The 20,327-nt window shown below is 36.7% G+C and overlaps 1 protein-coding gene and 1 long non-coding RNA gene across 2 annotated transcripts; one reads left to right on the forward strand and one right to left on the reverse strand.

The window, feature by feature from the left end:
- Positions 1 to 389: 389 nt before the first annotated feature.
- Positions 390 to 8,254, reverse strand: LOC110092199. The gene is made up of 2 exons (XR_002302572.2): positions 7,966 to 8,254; positions 390 to 1,144 (listed from the first exon to the last, which is right to left on the reverse strand). It is a non-coding gene; the product is annotated as an uncharacterized LOC110092199 (long non-coding RNA).
- A 4,102-nt stretch (positions 8,255 to 12,356) lies between these two features.
- LOC110092122 lies at positions 12,357 to 18,280 on the forward strand. Its single transcript, XM_020816515.2, has 2 exons — positions 12,357 to 12,897; positions 17,674 to 18,280. Exons 1-2 carry the CDS (start codon positions 12,362 to 12,364, stop codon positions 18,140 to 18,142), a joined length of 1,005 nt encoding a protein of 334 aa, XP_020672174.1. The 5' UTR covers positions 12,357 to 12,361; the 3' UTR covers positions 18,143 to 18,280.
- The last annotated feature ends 2,047 nt before the right edge of the window (positions 18,281 to 20,327 follow it).

Below are 20,327 nucleotides of genomic sequence, written 5' to 3' on the forward strand. Positions count from 1 at the left end.
CTTGTTGATTTATACTTTTTATAGCATTGCGGTGCTCCAAACCCCGTCACTGCAGCACTATTTGGCAGACTAGAGACAAATAGTTGAGCACCACTAAGTTCCAAACTAGTATCGCGGTGCTGCAAGCTGGCCTGACAATTTTCTTTTTCATTTTTCATTAAGAGTTGCTTCTTTTGATGGTTTTATCTCTCTTTGTATGTTATGGTGTGAAAAATGTGTAACGGTGAAGAGAAGCAAGGAGAGAATAAGCGAGATCTGTGTTATTTCTCTTATTGTGCTTGGCTGACCAATTTAACTTCTCAGACCAGCACTTCAACTTGCTTTGAGATACAATCACTGCAATATTTTGAGGCGTGCAGTATTCATTACAGGCTGATTATACCAATTGAGAAGTTAAAACAAATAGACTCATCTGTTTCTGAGGAATTCTTATAAGAAAATAAAATTATGGTCACAACCACGTAAATGTATCCTTGCAATGTAAAACTAAAATTATGGAAGGCATATCCTGCACTGCCTTTTACGTCTGACTTGAACATGATTTGGTGATGCTGATTAGAAAACTTACTTGATCATAAGTTCAATCTGTGACAGGAAGTTGACAAATGGAAAGAGGAGACATCACAAGCCAACATCAAACTGTCGGGTGACGTCAGAGCTGAGCTGTTTAATTCTATTAACTTCATGCTGGATTAGTTTCGTATGCAGTTTGTATGGCTACACAGGATTAGTGATTGCTTATGTTGTATGTAGCTTAATAGGTTGCTACCTTTGTCTATAAATACGTAGCTATTGCTTGTAATAGGTAGATTTTGAAGAGATGGATAATATTTGAGTAGTTTTGCTCTGTTTTGGATTCCTGTATTCTGAGATTATTCTCAGGTGGTGGATTCTTTTCCTAAGGAGTTCTTGGAGTTGTGCTCGGCTTACAACCACTGGATCATCGACATGGAGTCGTCGAGCCCCCTCCGGCCCGGTGTCACCAGGCTCCATAAGTTGAATCAGAACCAACCAGCTGGAAAGGGGTGAAATCTAGTAAGACATTGATGAAGAATGGCAATGCTAGCGAGCCCTTCAGCTAAATCTGTGAGAAGGCTGTACAGAGCTTGACCTCTGTGGGACAGTAGTTTCCTTGCTGTATAACCTGAAAGACAATCCAAAAAGTATACCCAGAAACACACAAATTTTCCCTTTCAGTTATCCAGCTAGCGACAGTATTGTAATAAGGTTCATCTCAGAATCACCACAGAATTGTTAAGATGTAAATTTAAACTTCGTTTGGGACGGCTTTCTTTCTGCTTCTTAAAGCAGCTTCTAAACCCTAAAAATTTATAATTTTGTACTAAAAATTGCTTAAGAAGCAGAAAGAAAGCCGCCCCAAACGAAGCAATCTGATATAATGCTCATGTAAGTCAGCTCCTTTTCTTGTAATTGAAGGATTAAAACAAGGAAAAGCATTACTGAAACAACCAACTGGAGAAATTTTAAGAGGGTGATACAAAACCCAATCAGAAATTAGATCTAAGCTAAAATAAGAAAAATGCAAGATAAAGGAAGCCATTGTGACGCTCTTCATCCTATTTTCTTTACAAGAATTCTAAAGACGCGCCTCATTTCACTTTGCAGAATATGCTTGGTATACATTCAACATGCCTAAACTAGAAGAAGCCAAGAAGAAGACCCCGATAAGCTAGAGAGTTTGAGCCACATTGGTTGTGAGTGTTTAATGCAATGTGAGGGTTAGCTAATGGACAGAGTTTATCTTGTTTGGTTGTAATGCTAATTTTTTCGTTGTAGAGGTTGTCAGGGCCAATGGGGGTTAGGTATGGATTGGAGTATTAAAGGCTTAATTGGAGGAGGGTAGTCCATTGAGGTTGTATAAGATTATGTCATCATGGTTGATGTGTGACCCAACTATGGCAATGTTGTCAACGAGGGGTGTACTTCAAAAAATATATTGGCTCATGGCTTGATTTTTGATAGGAAACACTTGTAGTTTTCAAGTATTTCCCATCAATATTTGGAAAACAGCGAGAAAATAGTAGAAATTCTGCTGTCTACATCAGAAAACAGCAGAAGACAGAGGAATTTGAGTGGAAATCTGAAATAAAACCAAGCAAAACACTTGTATTTCACTAATAGATGAATAAAAATAGCAATATACACTTGATCCTCAATTCGAGAGGAGGATCGATCTCTCCCAAATCTCTAGAGGCCGCTAGAGCCCGAAGAAAACCTAGATCTAAGTGATGTGAAACGGAAACGCCATTTACTTGCCTAGGTGGCAAGATTAATTAAATCCCAAATCAATTTGGGGAGAGAATGGAAATCTGAAATTAAATTTCAGATTAAGTGATTTGGGAGGGAAAATTAAGTGAAATCCAATTTTGAATTCCCAAATTAAAGAGGAGGATTATTGCTCATTCAATTGAGAGAAAGTTGGGCTGATTTTGTGGAGTCATTAATGTGATTAGGAGAGGGAGGGGAGGCCATTAAGGGGCCGGCCACATGAGGAGGAGCAAAGAATTGCTCATAGAAATCTCCTCCCCGATCGGTTTGGAAACGTTCTATTATGCAGTTTTTGAATTCTCTCCAGTTCCTGGTAGGCTCCCTCCTGTCACGCCACTGATACCATGACAAAGCCTTTCCTTCCAGACACAATCCTGCTGCCGTTAGCTTCTCATCCTCTGTCAACCCATTGACAGCAAAGTAACGCTCCACCTTGTAGATCCAGCCATGGCCGTCTTCTCCCTCGAAAACAGGCATCTTCAATTTACTCACTTTGGGATCTCCCCGGTATCCTCCATAGCCTCTCATTCCCCTCAGAGGAGGCGTTCCCCAATTGTCCTGATCATCCCTCCGACGAATATACTCTAGCCCCTCTTCATACTCACCTCTCCTCCCTTCAACATCATCACCTCGACGATGAATACCTTCAAATTCAGCACCTCGATGATGACGTTACTCCCTTTTTCCTTCAAAATCCCCCCCTCGACGCTGAATTCTTTCGAATTCAGCACCTCGACGATGAGATCCCTCTCTCCTCCCACCAAAATCAGCCCCGCTTCTGTCATATCCCATACTCATATCTTCCCTCGAAAGAGGCTCTAGAGGAGGCATGTCGTTCTCTTCCTCTAGGATCTCCACCTCTGAATTTCTCCTCCCCCGCAAGGGGTTCGGATTTCCTCCAATGCCATGGCCGCCGGCGGTCTCTCTTACTTCCGATGTCGCCGGATTGATTTTCATCTCAAGTAGTTTCTTCAACATTTCCTCCATTGCGGTGAACTTCCCCTCCAACCTTTCATTGTTGGAGGTGATTTGATTTTGAAGGTTAAAGAATCTTTCCTCCAAATCGGCTTTCAATTGGCCGACTTCGCTTTCCAAGACGTCGACCTTCTTTCCGGCCATCATTCTTCTCAAGATTCACGAAGATCTTTTTCCGGAAACGAAATTCCCGCTGAAATTTCAGGATTTCAGCCGCCAACGATCCCAAAAACGATGCTCTGATACCAATTTGATAGGAAACACTTGTAGTTTTCAACTATTTCCTATCAATATTTGGAAAACAGAGAGAAAATAGCAAAAATTCTGCTGTCTACAGCAGAAGACAGAGGGATTTGAGTGGAAATCTGAAATAAAATCAAGCAAAACACTTGTATTTCACTAATAGATGAATAAAAATAGCATGATACACTTGATCCTCAATTCGAGAGGAGGATCGATCTCTCCCAAATTACTAGACGCCGCTAGAGCCCAAAGAAAACCTAGATCTAAGAGATCTCAAATTTTCATCCAAATTCAAGATGCCCCAAACCCTACAAAAATCAACTACTTAATGCATACAATACAAAAAGAATTCCCTAAACAGTCCCTACAATCAATTTCCCTCCTAAACTCCCTCAAATTTCCTTACAGAAACCGTCCCGCAAGGCGCGCGTCTCGCGCGGCTTCCGCCCAGGCGGAAGCTTTCTCCGCTGTTTTTGCAATTTCGCCCGTGAACCAGTCCCGCCCGGACCTGCTGGACCGGTCTAACAATTTTTTATGTACATGTGTAGTTCATTTTTGAATTGGATAACACGAAGGTGATTTGAGGGTTCTAGTCACCTTTCAACATTTTTCATATATCAATGCAAGTGTTGAGATTGAGAATGTAGGGAAAAATAAAAGTTGTGATGATGGAGTATAATGTAGCTAGTTGCAAGGTTTTGATCTATTAGTTGTGAAAAGGTGTATTATGCTTTTTGGGATAGTAAAACTTGATTTGTTCTTGTTATGAATTGGTTTAGTTTTAGGTTAGGTTGTTCTTGCAGGCTACCACATCTATGTAAATCTCTATAAATAAATAGAGATTATATGTGATACAATATTTGAGAAAAAATCTGAATAAAGCTTTAGTTGTATTCCCTCCAAATGATATCTCTCTCCCTTGTTCTCCCTCTCCCTCTCTCTCTCATTCAAGATCAAGAAGAACAAGTCTTTCTTCCTCATTCTAGTTCTTAATAGTTCTACAATTGTTTCACTGGACAAGGTATGGTAACTTGGAGGAAGCCTTCCATAAGCCTTGAAGATTGATAGCAGTGCTGTTAAAAGCACATTTTAGGAGAAAAGAGACATGATGAACTGGCGTTGTTCATCATTTGCTTATGAAGTCCAAGCCTCCAAGGCCACTTCATCGCAAGGACATGTGAGTTGCACCACTTCATCGCATCTTGGCATCGTGTTATACACTTGGCTCCAGCTCAAAGTGAAATCCTAATTCAAATTTCTCGATTCGGTTGAATACAACAATAACTAGGTGTGATCATTTGTTTGTCCTCACTATTTATGATAGTCATTTGAGTCGTTGCTCATTGATTTTTTTATTTACTCCCACTGGAGCTAGTCACATCATGGTCGTTTTGCTCCTAAAGACCAATCCGCTGCAAGCTCTTATATGCTTTTCAATCATTCTTGTTGGTGAAATCAAAATCCGTGTTTTCAATGACAAAGTCTTTGCTTGTAATGGGATTTTGAAGTAGTTTGCAGGCTGCCATTCCGAATTTGTATGCTGAGATTGGTTGAGGACCTTGAGGTAAAGTCCAGTAGGATTTTTTGTATGTGCATACTGGTAGAAAACACTTGAAAATTTCAAGTAAATCCTATCAGTTTTAGAAAAACAGCAAGAAAACTCTTCCAAACTCCAATGAAAAAAAAAAATCAATAATTTTATTGCAATAATCGAATATACAAACGGAAAATACCAAGATACAATTGATCCTCTATTCGAGAGGAGGATCTTTCTCTCCCATATCTCTAGAGCCCAAAGAAACTAATAGATCTCAAATTTCAGCCAAATTCAAGATGCCCTAACCCTAGGAAAACAAACTATTTAATGCATACAAACCGAAAAAAATCTCAAAACAGTCCCTAAATTCAAATTTCCCTCCTAACACCCTAAAAAATCCTTCCTAAATTGCTCTCCCGGCCTGGGCGGTGCAATCGGCGTGTACAGGAGAGGCGGAACACTTCCGCCTTTGTTACGCGTGGGCCAGTCCATATATGGACCGACTGGACCGGTCCACTATCGGTCTAACAATACTGCCCTCCCAAAGTGTCACCTTGTCCTCAAGGTGGAATGAATGAAATTGTTATTGAAGCACTTGACTAATACCACCGGACTGAAAAATGGACTTACACTAGGTTGAACGGTTCATACCTCGAGCATCTCCTTAATTAATCTCTCAATCTCTTTATCCTGGATTTGGGGATAACGCTATAGACGAGCACTTATAGATGAGACTCCTTCCTTCAAGATGATAATATACTCGCATTCCCACAAAGGATTCAACCCTTGAAATTGCTGGAATACCCCTCGATACTGTTGTAGGGGTGATAGAATCAAGTATGGTGCTTCTACCTTCTCCCAATCTTTTTGTCCTTCCAAATTCACTAGCTCAACTAAAAGTCCCACTCCTTCACCCTTTCCTCTCCCTCGAAGTGGCTTCAAAAGTGGAAACCCCTCTTCCTCCCACAACATTTTCACCTCCTGATCTTTCCCTGCACTTATCAGATTAGGATTTTTTGCACTCCCTTGGTCACCAGTAGCTCCCCATGCCTCTGATGACATCGTTTTGATTTGGAACTTGAGTATCTTTCTCACCATCTCCTCCATGATGGCAAACTTCTCATCGATCTTCTCATGGATGACTAAAAATAGCTTTTTGAAATTTGAATGCTTTTCTACACAATCTAATTTCAATTGTCTAATCTCTCCTTCCAATACTTCTACTTTTCTTCCCACCCGTCACTTTGTCTCCAATGCCGCTATTTGAATTTGATTCTCTAATATCTTCTTCACAACTCATGAAGATTGGAAACTTTGTCTTCCCCTGATGAAATTTTATTTTCCACCGTTGCTTTCATTTGGCTCATCTCCCCTTCAATGCGCTCCTCCAATGCATCTACCTTCTTGGCCGCCATCAATAACCGGATTTTTGTAGATTCAAAAAATATGGATATTGCCCAAAAAACAGCAAAAATTCTCCTCCGATCAAAAACAGAAAGTTTAATTTCTAGAAAACAACCCAAAAATAGTCTCAAAATCTACTCTGATACCAATTTGATAGAAAACACTTGAAGATTTCAAATAAATCCTATCAGTTTTAGAAAAACAACAAGAAAACTCTTCCAAACTCCAATTAAAACCATAAAAACAATAATTTTATTGCAATAATCGAAGAAACAAATGAAAAATACGTAGATACAATTGATACTCTATTCGAGAGGAGGATCTTTCTCTCCCAAATCTCTAGACGCCGCTAGAGCCCAAAGAAACTAAGAGCTCTCAAATTTCAATCAAATTCAAGATGCCCTAACCCTAGGAAAATAAATTATTTAATACATATAATCCAAAAAGAAATCCCTAACCAGTCCCTACATTCAAGTTTTCCTCCTAAATCCCTCAATAATCGTTCCTAAACTGCTCTCCCGGACTGGGCAGTGCGATTGGTGTGTACAAGAGAGGTGAAACACTTCCGCCTCTGTTACGCATGAGCCGGTCCATGTATGGACCGACTAGACCGGTCTAATAATACTCCCCTCCAAAGTGGCACCTTGTCATCAAGGTGGAAGAACGAAACTGCTGTTGAAGCACTTAACTAATACCATCATACTGAAAAATGGATTGACACTAGGTTGAACGATTCCTACCTCAAGCATCTCCTTAATTAATCTCTCAATCTCTTCGTTCTGGATTTGGGGATGACGGTATATACGAGCACTGATAGGTGAGACTCCAAGATGATAACATACTCGCATTCCCACAAAGGATTCAATCCTTGAATTGCTAGAACACCCCTCGATTCTGTTGTAGGGGTGGTAGAATCATGTTTGATGCTTCTACCTTCTCCTAATCTTTTTCTCCTTACAAATTCAGCAGCTCCACTAAAAGTCCTACTCCTTCAACCTTTCCTCTCCTTGGAAGTGGCTCCAAAAGTGACAACCCCTCTTACTCCCATAACATTTTCATCTCCTGATTTTTTCCTCTCTTTATTGGATTAAGGTTTTTCAATAATGTACAATATGTCAACATAGCAGATATAGATGATGAGATTGTACGGTAGGGCACGGTGGTGAGATGGTCGATAATCATCTAAGCAATGTATTGGGTGTTGAGAATAATGTCACCAACAAAATTGAGTGAATGTTAGGTGAGCTTGAAGAGCTGCGAATGCCACGTTAGGTGGTTTTCGGTTGTGCCCTCAATCCAATTTTTGTCACGAATCCCCCGAGGATCATATCCAATTCCCCATCTGGCCAAATTCCCACATATTCAAAGCCATTACTCCCCAAAGAGGACTTCTCCTCGATATTTATTGAAGCAGGAAACACGGTGCTTCAATTTCTAAATATGCAACAAGAATTAGCTCCGACATAACTAAGATGGTGAATCATGATCCAGTAAAAAAGGGTTAAAAAAAAGTACACCTTCTTCGAGGCTTCGTAAGCTATCCACGAGAACCTGACAGAAGGACGTTGCTACAGAGTTAGCGTCGGCTCACCGGGGCTGTATCCGGCGCCGGACATGACAAGGCGCGTCCGACAGAAAGTGAAACCAAAACGCCTGGCGGCGGAGGAGACCCTATTCCCCCAAATTACTCAGCTCCGATGAAGGAATCTGCACGGCCACAACCACAAAAAAGACACAGTTCTGTGCCATGTAGAAGGGCGGGAGAGCTTCAGATTAGGTAAATGGCTTAAGCCGGCGCGCAAAAAGACGATCTATTAGCTGCGATGCAGAACAACAAATAGCATTGTGAACATATGGATAATTGCCACGTGGAAGTTAGATTTAGCATCAGAATTGACTGCTGAGGTCTGTCGAGTCAGCATGGATGACACGTGGCGAAATGGTTGCCTCACATATTGGAAAGATTGGGGCTATGTACGTGGACGATTCACCCACATTGGACGCTTATGGCCATATGGCCAGGTTCAATATTAAAGCGTCTTTTAGAGTTTTAGGATATATTTTTTTAATTATTTTATAAAATAATTTTTTTTATAAAAAACTTAAAATTTTATAAAATAATTTTTTTTTAAAAAAACTTAAAAATTTTTGTATTAAAAATTTATTAAAAAAAAAAGTTTGTCTCAAAGGAAACCTAAATTTGATAACCTTTGATTAGCTAGAAAAATTATATTTTCAACCTGAAGCCAACACATCTCTGCTGTATTAACATATTTGTAGTGTTAATATTTGTAGTAGTTTCGTACATAGGATACATAAGATTATGATATATATATATAATTATAATTCAGTCTCAAGCTCCCTCTCCTCTGCTTGCTCTCCCCCTCCCTTGTTCCTACCAAAATTTCAAAACCTTCCGAAACACATGACTAAGAAATTGCATGAGAGCTTGTAGGAGAAAGCATTGATGGTTTCAAGAGTCGTGTGAAGAAAGCGAAGAAATCACGCATAAGCTTACTAGCGAAGGTTTCAATAGGCTCAACAACATGCTCCATGAAATAAAATTTGCAGTATCATATGTGAATCAACTTAAGTTATGTAAGCAAATATAAGTTATGTGAGATAAAAGAATGGATATGTCTTGAATAAAGCCGAGCTACATATATATTTCACAAGCAATTAGACTAAGTATCTAATCATTATTATTATTTGCTCGAGATCTTAGCCATCTCGTTCTTGAGAATTAAGGAGAATTAGAGCATTCTTTTTATTTATTTACATTTTAATTATCATATATTAATATTAGTCGCTTCGAATGAATGCTAATTATGAGTAATTAAGGATTTTGCTAGTAACATTTTTTATTTTCTCAAATATATAACATAGGAGGTGCAAGGGAATATTTATATGAGATGGTTGTCTCATCTTTTATCTCTATTCACTTAAATAAAAACTTATCAATCCCTATGAGAAAACATAATTATCTTACTTCTTATAATAAATACACAAAAATTTTACCAAATAAAATGGAAATATGAAGAGCCTTTAGTGTTGGAAGATGAATTTCATGAGTAAATCTTAAATGAATGATGCTTCAATAAACTATTGGCATTTACATTCTTTAATATTATTCTCTATAAAAATAAGTCAATTACATATACTTTCTTGAGTAGCTTAAATTTTTGTTGGATTATCTGAGTGAAATGTCGGAGATCAGGATGTCGCGGTATGTTGTATATACATCTTTAAGGCATGCTCATGCTATAAAATACGTCATTTTCAAACAAGCTAAAATAAATAATTCAGAAATATAAAATCGAACTTTAATTTTCAAATTGGACGAACTTCAAGTGGAGTGATCCTTTAGGGTTACGTTGGGATTAAATCAACAATATATTTTAAGTTTTTTCAAAATATACAATATATAAAAATGAGGGCATTATATTTATTCTTTTATAAATTAAGGTTGAATATATATGATTAAATCCTCAAATTATGAGCAAATTAAGAATTACCTAAGGATTATGAGCCATATTTCATGTGAATGAATTTGTTTTATCTTAAGGATCTTATCAATTCTCAAGAGATGTAGAAGAGTCTGTGACGCAAATCATCATAATAGATATGTTTTGATATACGCATTATTTTGAGATATACGCACATGAGTTTCCTTCCTACGACATTCCACGGATTTAGGCTAAAAGCATGGATGATGCTCATATAGGGTTTAAAGTGGATATTTGAAATATTTCTTTATTCTTTCTGTGTCCTTGATATCGAAGCTTTTTCATAATTGATGGTTTTAGAAGTATGTGGAAAACTTTCATATCTTCAATATTTTGTTTTTGCCTCTTTTTTATTAGAGTTTATGACATGTTATTCTTAGTTATAGTGACACATCTATATTATCATTCGAATCTCTCATTATAAAGGATTGTAATTGAATAATGTATGTCGATATTCAAATCAAATTATATCAAAGTTAAACTAATTTAATGGTTGTGGTAAGGTTTATTGCCTTTGTTCACAAAATCTCAAATTGGCATATAGTATGTCTTTCATTTAATATTTATGTTTACTATCTAATAGCTCAATGGCTACTCTAAAAAGCATGTTAGGGTACCTATACACCCTAATAATGGAATTTGAGTGATGGGATATTGGACAATTCAAATAATAATAAAAATTTCTAGACACAAATAGGGGTGTAAATACTTGACATGGCCCAAAAATTTGACATGAAAATTTCGGGTTTGGGTCAACCCGAACCCTAACTGGGTCGGGTTTGAGTTAAGGATTTCGAACCGTTTATAAAACCAGGTCACGTTTGGGTTGCCCCGGAAACTCGAAATCAACTCGATTTGACCAATTTTTAATTAATTTAGAAGGGTTTTAGAAGATTTTTATGAAATAAATAAATAATATTTCTAAAAAATAATAAATCATGTTGCCCAAATTGAGTTAAGCTTGGTTTATTTTAAATTGATTAAAGTAAATCTCACGTTAATTTGATTTAGGTTTAAATAAATCGAATTAAATAAAAAAAATTAGTAAAACATACCTAAAGTGGGTCAGGTTCGGGTTGACCCAGACCCGAAGCAGGTCGGTTTTGGGTTCGAAAAACTAACCCGTTTGCAAAAAAACGGTTTGGGTCGAACAGTGTCAGGTTAGTTCCGGGTTGAGACCCGAACCAGTCCCATGACCTGATTTTGACAACCGTATATACAAATAAGTTCTAATTAGATTTATAGTCACTTAAATTTCTAATAGTTTGTCATATATTCTAAAATCCGTGCTAAAATAAATTTATTGATAAAGTTAGAATATAATTACGAGTTAACATGAAGTCTCATTAATGATAAATTACATCCCTAACATTAATAATTAAGTTAATTTAATAAGATTGCAATTGCATTGATGAATTCCAAATAGTATTGGTTCTTAAGCACTAAAGAAATATTGCATAAGGAAATATTCCATCACAATAAAATTCAAGACTCCCTCTTTAAAATACCTAAAGCTAGGGGTGTCAATTTCGGGTCACGGGTCGGGTTTGGGTCGACTTTGAAACTGACCCGGCATAATTCGGGTCAACCCGAACCCAACCCGTTTTTGAAAACTATTCGGTTTTTGGGACACGAACCCGACCCGCTTCGGGTTCGGGCCAACCCGACCCAACACGGATTTACAGTATTTGGCTAATGAAGTGCGTGAAAATGGCAGCCTCCGTCGCTACTTCCGATCGTTAACCACCTGACGGACTGGTAATGTATGATTTGAGTTCTTCCAGCCGAGTCCGTCCAGCGCACGAAAGTGGGACAGCGACGTCGTCGGTGAGACTGACGAGGCGGACGTGGATGGCTAACAGCCTAAGCGGGTTGCATCTCTTCGAGCCTTCGAGCCTTTGGCGGACACGACGAACTCATAAGGTGACGTCCGATCCGAGTTCCGACAACTGATGCAGCTTCGGCAGACGCGATGACGGACGCGATAACTGACGCTGCTGGACGCGATGGCTGATGCAGCATCGCTTCGGACGCAACGACTAACACGACAGGACAGGCAAAAAGCGGGAAACGATCGTTCAGAGTCAAATCGGGTTAATTTCGGGTTTCCGAGTCAACTCGAATCCGACCCGTTTTTGCAAACGGGTCAAAATCCCCAACCCGAACCCGACCCGATTCAGGTTCGGGTTGACCCGAACCCAAATTTTTCGTGTCGGATTTGAGTCAGGTTTTCGGATCGTGTTCAATATTGACACCCCTACCTAAAGCTATGTTTAAACTATTTTCCATTTTATTTTAATCATAAAAAATTTTATCTCTAACTTCTATGTTTTATTAAATAAATAAATAAATTCAGTCTTAACATAAATAAATAAATTTCAAAATTATCTATTTATCAAACGTCCAAATGGGCATCCTACCGATCAGCTCAGTATCTCCACAGCTATGCGCTGGCGGGCGCAAGTCGGCTTCCTCCCGCTCCTCCGTTCCCCTCCTCAGCCATAAAAGACTTCCGAGCTCTTCTTCTACACGCTTTCCTCTCTTCCAGATGGCTCTCCTTCTGACCCTACCGGAATTATCCTCTACTTCCGGTGCCACCATATGCATCCGCCGAAGATGGGTCGCCGGCAGCCGCAGCAGCCGGATTCTTAGAGTCAGCCGACGTAGTTTGTGCGCCTGTGGCAAGATGGTGGATCTTGAGGCGAGTGTTGTTAGGGTTTCTGACCAAATCAGAAACGCGGGCTTCGACTCTATTTTATCGATTCCGGTGCTCTGCGTGTCCTCGGCTTCGCCGCCGCCTCCTTCGCTGAGGCATCAGCTGCAGCAGATGGAAGGCGGTGACGATAAGAAGGACTATTACTTGAATGTCGGAAACGCGATTCGTACGCTGAGGGAGGATTACCCGATTATATTCTATAAGGAACCAGGCTTCAGCATCTATAGGTACATATTTATATCATCAATTGTTTGTTTGTGTCTTTGAGATGGTGTTATATGGTGGAGGTTTGGAAAGTTGCTTCATTTCTGGGCATTAATTCGTTCTAATTTGCTTTTAGCGCTTTTATTGGGTGGAAGTATCGTTGGTTGGGTGCTTTTAGTTTCTGCTCTATAAAATGAGGGAAAACGTTTAGTATTGTGTGCCAAATTTTCTATAATGAACAATAAAGATTATATAGGTAGTTTTTACAGTTCATTCAGTGACTCAACTCCGAGTTCATGAAATTGGGAAGCCAATCAGTAAACCTTTTCTTTTTTATGCCATATAGAGATCTTTTATTTTTATTAGAAGAGAGAGCAACGAAATCTACTGTTGGTTGGCGCTTTGAACAGCATTCCATTAATGTTCTCCTTTTGTTACTGAGTAGAATCTGAAATATAATAACATTAGATAAGAACTAGCTCCTGTGTGTATAATTAAAGTTTTGTTTAGTGAAGCCATTAAACTACAAAAGTTGTTTCAAAGCTTGATTTCCTGTTCTTTGTAGCAAATTACCTCTCCCCAAAAGCATATAAATGATTGATTTGATAATTAATTTGTTTGAAGCCTGAGCTACTAGTTTTAAATATTTTGCTTTCTACTCTTTATTGAAGCTTCAAAGCTTGTACTTCATTATATAGAACAAAAAAATATGAATATACCGGATCACCATGTCGAGTTAGGAACTTACCAGCCATGGAATGAAGTTCCAATTTTATGCTTCTTATTGAGTTATCTCTCTAGAGCGTCTGTTACCTTTTTATGAACAAAATTTAGTATTAAGCATTTCCTAATAGTTTTTACTTACATGAAACTTAAATGTACATGATTCCCAAATGAAAAAAACTTTGTAGTCATATCCTATTACCTTTCTTAATTCAATTGATATCTTTTTTTCCTCTTAAATCATATTTGCATGTTAAACTTTGGCCTTTTCCGTGCATAAATTAACGAGACTGCTTGTTTTCTCTTTATGTTTAAGCTCTATTTTTTTTTCATCTAAAGATATGCATTTAGATTTTAATATTAATTTTTTTCTATCATTTGAATAATATAAAAAATAATCATATCTATATTAATGATGTTTGCAATTTGAACATGTGTTGCAGTTTTATTTTTTTAAATATCAGGTAATATTATGTTGTGCTTTCCTATATCAAATGAAGTCATATTTACTCTACAAACATTGATAAACCGCTATGTGGTTGTTTCTGCCATGAATTTAATCCTGTGAATAGGGAGCCTTCCCAGGATATATAGTGTAACAGTGTGCCATGTTGTGTCCTATGTTGCAGGAAATATAACTATAGCTGCTCTCACTTGGATGAGCTGCTCTGTAATTATGTTCTCTAAGCTTTGTAGTTATGCACTAGGTGTAAATTTTGTAATTTTTTGTTGTACACTTCTATCTCAAATTAAAATTGCATTTTGAGAGGCAGCTCTTTGTCAACTAAGCTAAGCATTGAAGGGGATAGAAATCTCCATCCCTCTATATTTCTTCTAGAGGACCTAACTTCATTTAAATTAGGCAAACTGATGCTTGATGTTGCTTTGTATCTTTTTTTTTTTTTATGGTCAAAATATTTCTTGGCGGCAGCATTATCTATGGGTGAACTTTTTTTCATTTATTCAATTAATCTTTGTTCTATCTTAATAGCTGGAATTGACATCCTAGGAACTCTATTAAAAAAATGTAAATATCCCTACTATTTGGGAAGTTTTGTTATTCGCTCTATTCTCCTCATATTGAATTATCATCCTTCATTTGTATTCAGTACCCTTATTTTTTTGCTATGTTTCTTTTTGATGATGGAGGCAACATTTAGCCAACCGATCCTTCTGAAAATAATAATTGTAATAAAATAATTTAAGGCAAGGACCTCAATTTTGCCTTAGCTAGGTTATCATTATATTTGAATTTTTCTGACTTTGTTTTGCTCATGATGGATAAACCTTATGTTTCTAGTTTTCTTGGTGCCAATTTTGTCCTTCCATGAAATAAGTTGACTGAGTTCCAAACTTTCAATATCCAGCTCTGACTACAAAGTCAATCACTTCCGCAGAGCTGTTCTATATGTGCAACCGGTCTACACTTGGTTATTGCATTCTTCATATGCACATTTCGTTTGTCCTTGTGTGGTATTGCTTTTTAGTTGCTTTTCTTCCCCAAAAATCAACATATCACAGTTGTAATTGGCGAGAGATATGTGCAATAGAAAGAGCTATACTATATGTGCACTTTCTCCATGGCTAAACAACTATGGGAAACATGCTTGTAGAGGAGCTTTCCCATCTCTTTGAGAGTAGCGGTGATTTAATTTTTTACTAATAACATTACACAATAACATCTCAATGTTACCAAGAAAAGTGATAGCGTGCCAAATTTAATTAATATAAATATGCCTAGAACACCCCTAGATGCAAGCATGACATGCTAGGGGACTAAATACATTGCATACGCCACTTGAACATGAATAAAACTAATTATTATTATTTTTTCCCTATTGACTTTGTCTCTTTACCTCAAAGATCATTGGATTGTATTTAAATATGTTTGTCAATTACTAACAAGACATATTATCCTAGCTTCTTTTTATAGTACTTTTTTCTTCGGTTTAAAAGAGTGAAATTTGGAATTGAGGTATTTGCCTTTGCAAGGCAAGGTATAAGCCTCCGAAAAAAGTATATATATAATAAAAAACTCATAAATATGCCATAAACCATGAACATATTAATTTAATCTATCATCACAAACTATAAAATTATATAATAAGAAAAAGAAAACAATCTCAATCTTAAATCTTAATCTAACTTGGAACAAATTGACCCTGCATGAGTGTTTGAGTATAGGCACAACATCTGAGGTGTGAAGCTTAATGGGTGATTGATGGTCAACAAACTAGCTAACTCCACACCTCCACTTCAAGTGGAAATAGCCTGCATTGCCCAACACGACAAAGGGACTTTCCCTACCCCTCTATAAACATGAGGAGCGGTGAAGGTTTGAGGGCAAGCGTGAGAAGCATGTAGATTTAAATTTTTGTAACATGTGTAAAATTGCTGCAAGACATACTTATTTTTTATTTCCTATTCATTGTTGCAATGGTACAAGTTTTTATTGCAAATATGTCATAAGATTGAATATATTCTTTGGAAATGATTCAGTGCAAATAAATTCCCAAATTGCAATGGATAACATTGATTGTCACAACTTCGTTGCAAATTCGAAACTAAAAGTCGTGGTGGATAATTGTATGTCACAATGCTAAATATGATGCAATAGTGCATCATTCATCTCAAATTTGCGATGAAGAACTGTCATTGCAAAATATCTACCACAAATTAGTTGTTTTCAAGTAGTTAAGTAAGCCATGCCCGACTAGAAATAAGTTTTTTTGCATAAGTGTTTTTTTCCGGCTTGAATTGCTTCATATCTTTCTATTATAATTATACAACTGCAATTTTACTAGTATAATATAGATATCTTGCTCTAAGTTTGAACCTAAAATTGCTTGTAAGGATGCTTTTGGATAATTTTATTTTGCATAAACCAAAAAGCTCTAGGTTAAGTGGTATGCTCATTGGTTCTTAAGGGTAGAAGCCATAAATTCTCATCTAGCTTGTTATCTTTAAACTAAGTATTCACTTGATTATTGCTTGAAATTCAATCCAGCATTGAACATGTGCCATGTTTTTCTGTAATTGGCCTCATATCTATATCTATAATTATTGTTGTGCTTTCAAGTAAGATAATATTTAGGATAATTTTCTTTTTCTTTTAAAAAAATAAAACTTGGGCTTAGCATGCAATGTTAATCATATAGGGGCAAAGGGTTTATTATTATTAGTGATGTGGATGATAATCTTAGATTTTTTTTTTTTTGAAGTTAAGATAATCTTGAACTTTAGAGTTTTTATTTTCGACTTCAAAAGGATTTTAAGCCATTTCTAGTAGGAGGCGGTGTGCGTTTGACTCTCTTTTTTCATGTGTTCTCTTGCAGCACTCTTTCGAATTTCCACTGCATAGCAATGCGTGGGAGCCTTTTTCCTCAATGTTCTTTGCTGTGATACCGCTTTATAGGATTTATTAGCAACTTGGAAGAGTCTTAGGCTTCATTTGGGACGGCTTCTTACAACAGCTTTCTAGTACATAATTAAGCCTCCGTTTGGGACGGCTTTTTAACTGCTTCTTAAAACTGCTTTCTAAAACAAAAATTAAAATTTGTATACTAAAAAGTCATTTTAAGAAGCAGTAAGAAAGCCGTCCAAAATGAAGCCTAAATTATGTACTAGAAAGCTGCCGTAAGAAACAATAAGAAAGCCGTCCCAAACGAAACCTTAGTTAAAGTAAATGAACATCAATCGCTGAGGATTGTTTAGCTTACAAATTATAATCCTTTGTGTTCTTTAGTTGTCTTTGTCGCGCCAATCTGATTTCAGGAAATATAATATTTTCGAACTTAAATTTCACCAGAACTTCACAGAAAAACGTCCTGCATCTTTGTTATGTCATCGAAATCCTCACCTTTAGGAAGTATTTTTCCAGATGAATGTTTCGTTCACTTAACGAAGACTCAGCTGAACACAATCTGTGGCCCCTATATAGGTTCTGTTGCAAAAAACTGATCTTCTTAGACAGCTCTTGTAGTATTATCTTAGCCATGATTGGTGCAACATGTTGATGTAGCTAAACTACACATAACCTAACATCATATACCAACATGCATTAAATTTCTGTGTAGGGATGACATTGTCTTCAAGGATCCTCTCAATACCTTTGTTGGAATTGATAATTACAAACAGATATTTTCGGCGCTGCGCTTCATCGGCCAAGTTTTATTCAAAGTTTTGTGGGTTGACATTGTGAGTGTTTGGCAACCAGCCGAGAGTACCATCATGATTCGATGGACGGTTCACGGCATCCGTCGTCTACCCTGGGAGAGTCATGGTCGCTTCGACGGCATATCTGTGTACAAGCTCGATCGGAAAGGAAAGATCTTCGAGCACCAGATGAACAACATTGCTCGCAATCCTCCAACAAGGTTCAAGATTTTGGCTGTAGAGGAGCTCATTCAATCACTTGGTTCTTCATCGACACCAAAGCCTACTTATTTTGAGACATCTTTGACTGAAAACATTTCTGGGGCATTAATGTTAGGATTTTTGTTTGTTGGATACTATTTTGTTGTATGTTTGCCTCTTGTTTTGTGATATATTTGACAGGCTGAGGAGCTGTGTTGACAGCTGCAAATTTTGTCTCCACGTACTTATAGAAGGACAAAGTGAACTGTGTATAATAGCTGCTCCAGTGTAAATTTTTTAATAAGATCCTGCATGTTTGGGCAAACATTGTTAAGAGCTCCATATTATATAATCAAATAATCAGTTAAAATTTAACTTTTAGAATATAACATTACTTCTATTTAGTTCTTTGATTATACAAAATTGATTCAAAATAGTTGCTTTGGGACTAAATTGAGATCAATTTTACAAAGCCCAGGGACTACGGTGGGACCAATTTTATATAGTAATTATAATATGAGGTTAGGATCAATTTTATATAGTCGATAGATTAAATTTGAGATTGAATTGGTTGTCCATGAATAATTTGGAGATTATTTTGAGATTTTTTCTATTTCTATTTATATATCATGCATATTTTTTTATTTTTAAAAATTGTTGTATTAATTTGCTTTTTAAAGCAACTTTTTAGTATTAAAATTTAAAATTCAAAAAAAAAAAAATTGTATTAAAAAGTTATTTTAGAAAATAATAAAAAAATGGTCGCAAACGAAATCATAATTGAACTATTCATTTTGTCTTAATGTTTCATAAAAAAAAAGGTTTTTAGATAACTGTAGTCCTCTATTCAGACGACAAATTATTGCATCCGGTCACCGGACGCGAACATAGGTCCAGATATTAATAAAATATTATTTTAAATTAAGCGCGTCAAAAGCGCAGGTAAAGCGCACCTAAAGCGCAGTCAAAAACACAGATGACGTGACATGTTTTTATTGAATGTCCAAATCTATTCTACGCATTGATGCAATAATTTGCCGTATTCAGACATCATAACATTCTCCTTTGAGGAAAAAAAGCTGACGAGGTTTTCTTCAGGAGATGATAAATGAACGTCATGTCGCTTTAATTATTAACTAATTGATAAAACATTCAACTTAAAGAAAATTAAATATCAACAATTAAATATGTATGCTATGTAAATAAAAATTGTCCAAGACTAACAATCAAATATAATTTGGAGATTATGATTTCGTTTGGGACAATTTTTTTATTCCTTTCTAAAAAAATTTTGTATTAATTATAAATTTTTTTTTACTAAAAAGTTGTTTTAGAAAGTAATAATTGTGGCGGCTTTCTTGTGTTTCTTAAATCAATTTTTTAGTACAAAAATTAAATTGTTTATACTAAAAAGCTATTTTAAGAAGCAATAAGAAAATTGTCTCAAACTAAGTCTTAGATTGCGGCTCAGTATAAGGAAAAGTTATTACGTCCGAACAAATATCGAGCAATACCGAGTGCTCGGTACCGAGAACCCAAGTGACGTGACATTTTGTTATTGGTCTCTGGACGCTTTCGGTGTCCGGACACAATAATTACTCCAGCATAAGAGAATTGTACCAGGTGGAATCATAAGCGCACAAAGGACTAAGAGACGTTGAACTGATGAGGGAAAAAGAAAGACCTCAATGAATGCAAAACATAAGAACAGAAAGAGTTCCAAGAATGAAGAAAAATGAATGTGAAAGATAGAATTCTGTTCACTTATACATTGTTAACAACTAGAAAAAGGGTATTAAAAATGAAAATTTATGTGCATAAGGGGGAAGACCTCTCTAACAGAAATTTTGGCATCCTGAAAACCAATTCAAAAGCTTCTAGAAGCAGAGTAGAAGAGCCAACACTTCCAAAGAAGAATAAAAAAGGAAAAAAAAATTCAATATTCATTTGCGGCGTCTTGGTGGAGCTATTTCTGAATTTAGTTTCCTCATTGCTATGGGAAAATTTTCGAACTAAGCAACATTAATAATTAAACTATAAGATTAAGCATGATCGTTAAAAAATTTAATTATAGGCAAAGTCGGTCGTTTAAAAGGCGACGACCAAACGACAGCGTGGCAGCTGATGTGGCGAATTCAGACTTAAGTATAAGTCGCCCAGTAAAGGGGCGACTTAGACTTAAGTAATTTATTCACCTTTCCCTTTCCCGATCAGACATTCTCCCTCTTCACCATTTCGAGATCTGCTTGCTGCTCCGCCCGTTCGTCGCCGGATTAGGTAATGTGAAGTTATTTTATGCATTTTTTATGTTAAATTAGTTAGATTTATGTTGATTATTGCGTATTTTGCTTAGAGAAGTAAATATTTGTGATTT

The sequence above is a fragment of the Dendrobium catenatum genome, unplaced genomic scaffold (assembly GCF_001605985.2).
Source record: "Dendrobium catenatum unplaced genomic scaffold, ASM160598v2 fragScaff_scaffold_1400, whole genome shotgun sequence".
Taxonomy (NCBI): Eukaryota; Viridiplantae; Streptophyta; class Magnoliopsida; order Asparagales; family Orchidaceae; genus Dendrobium; species Dendrobium catenatum.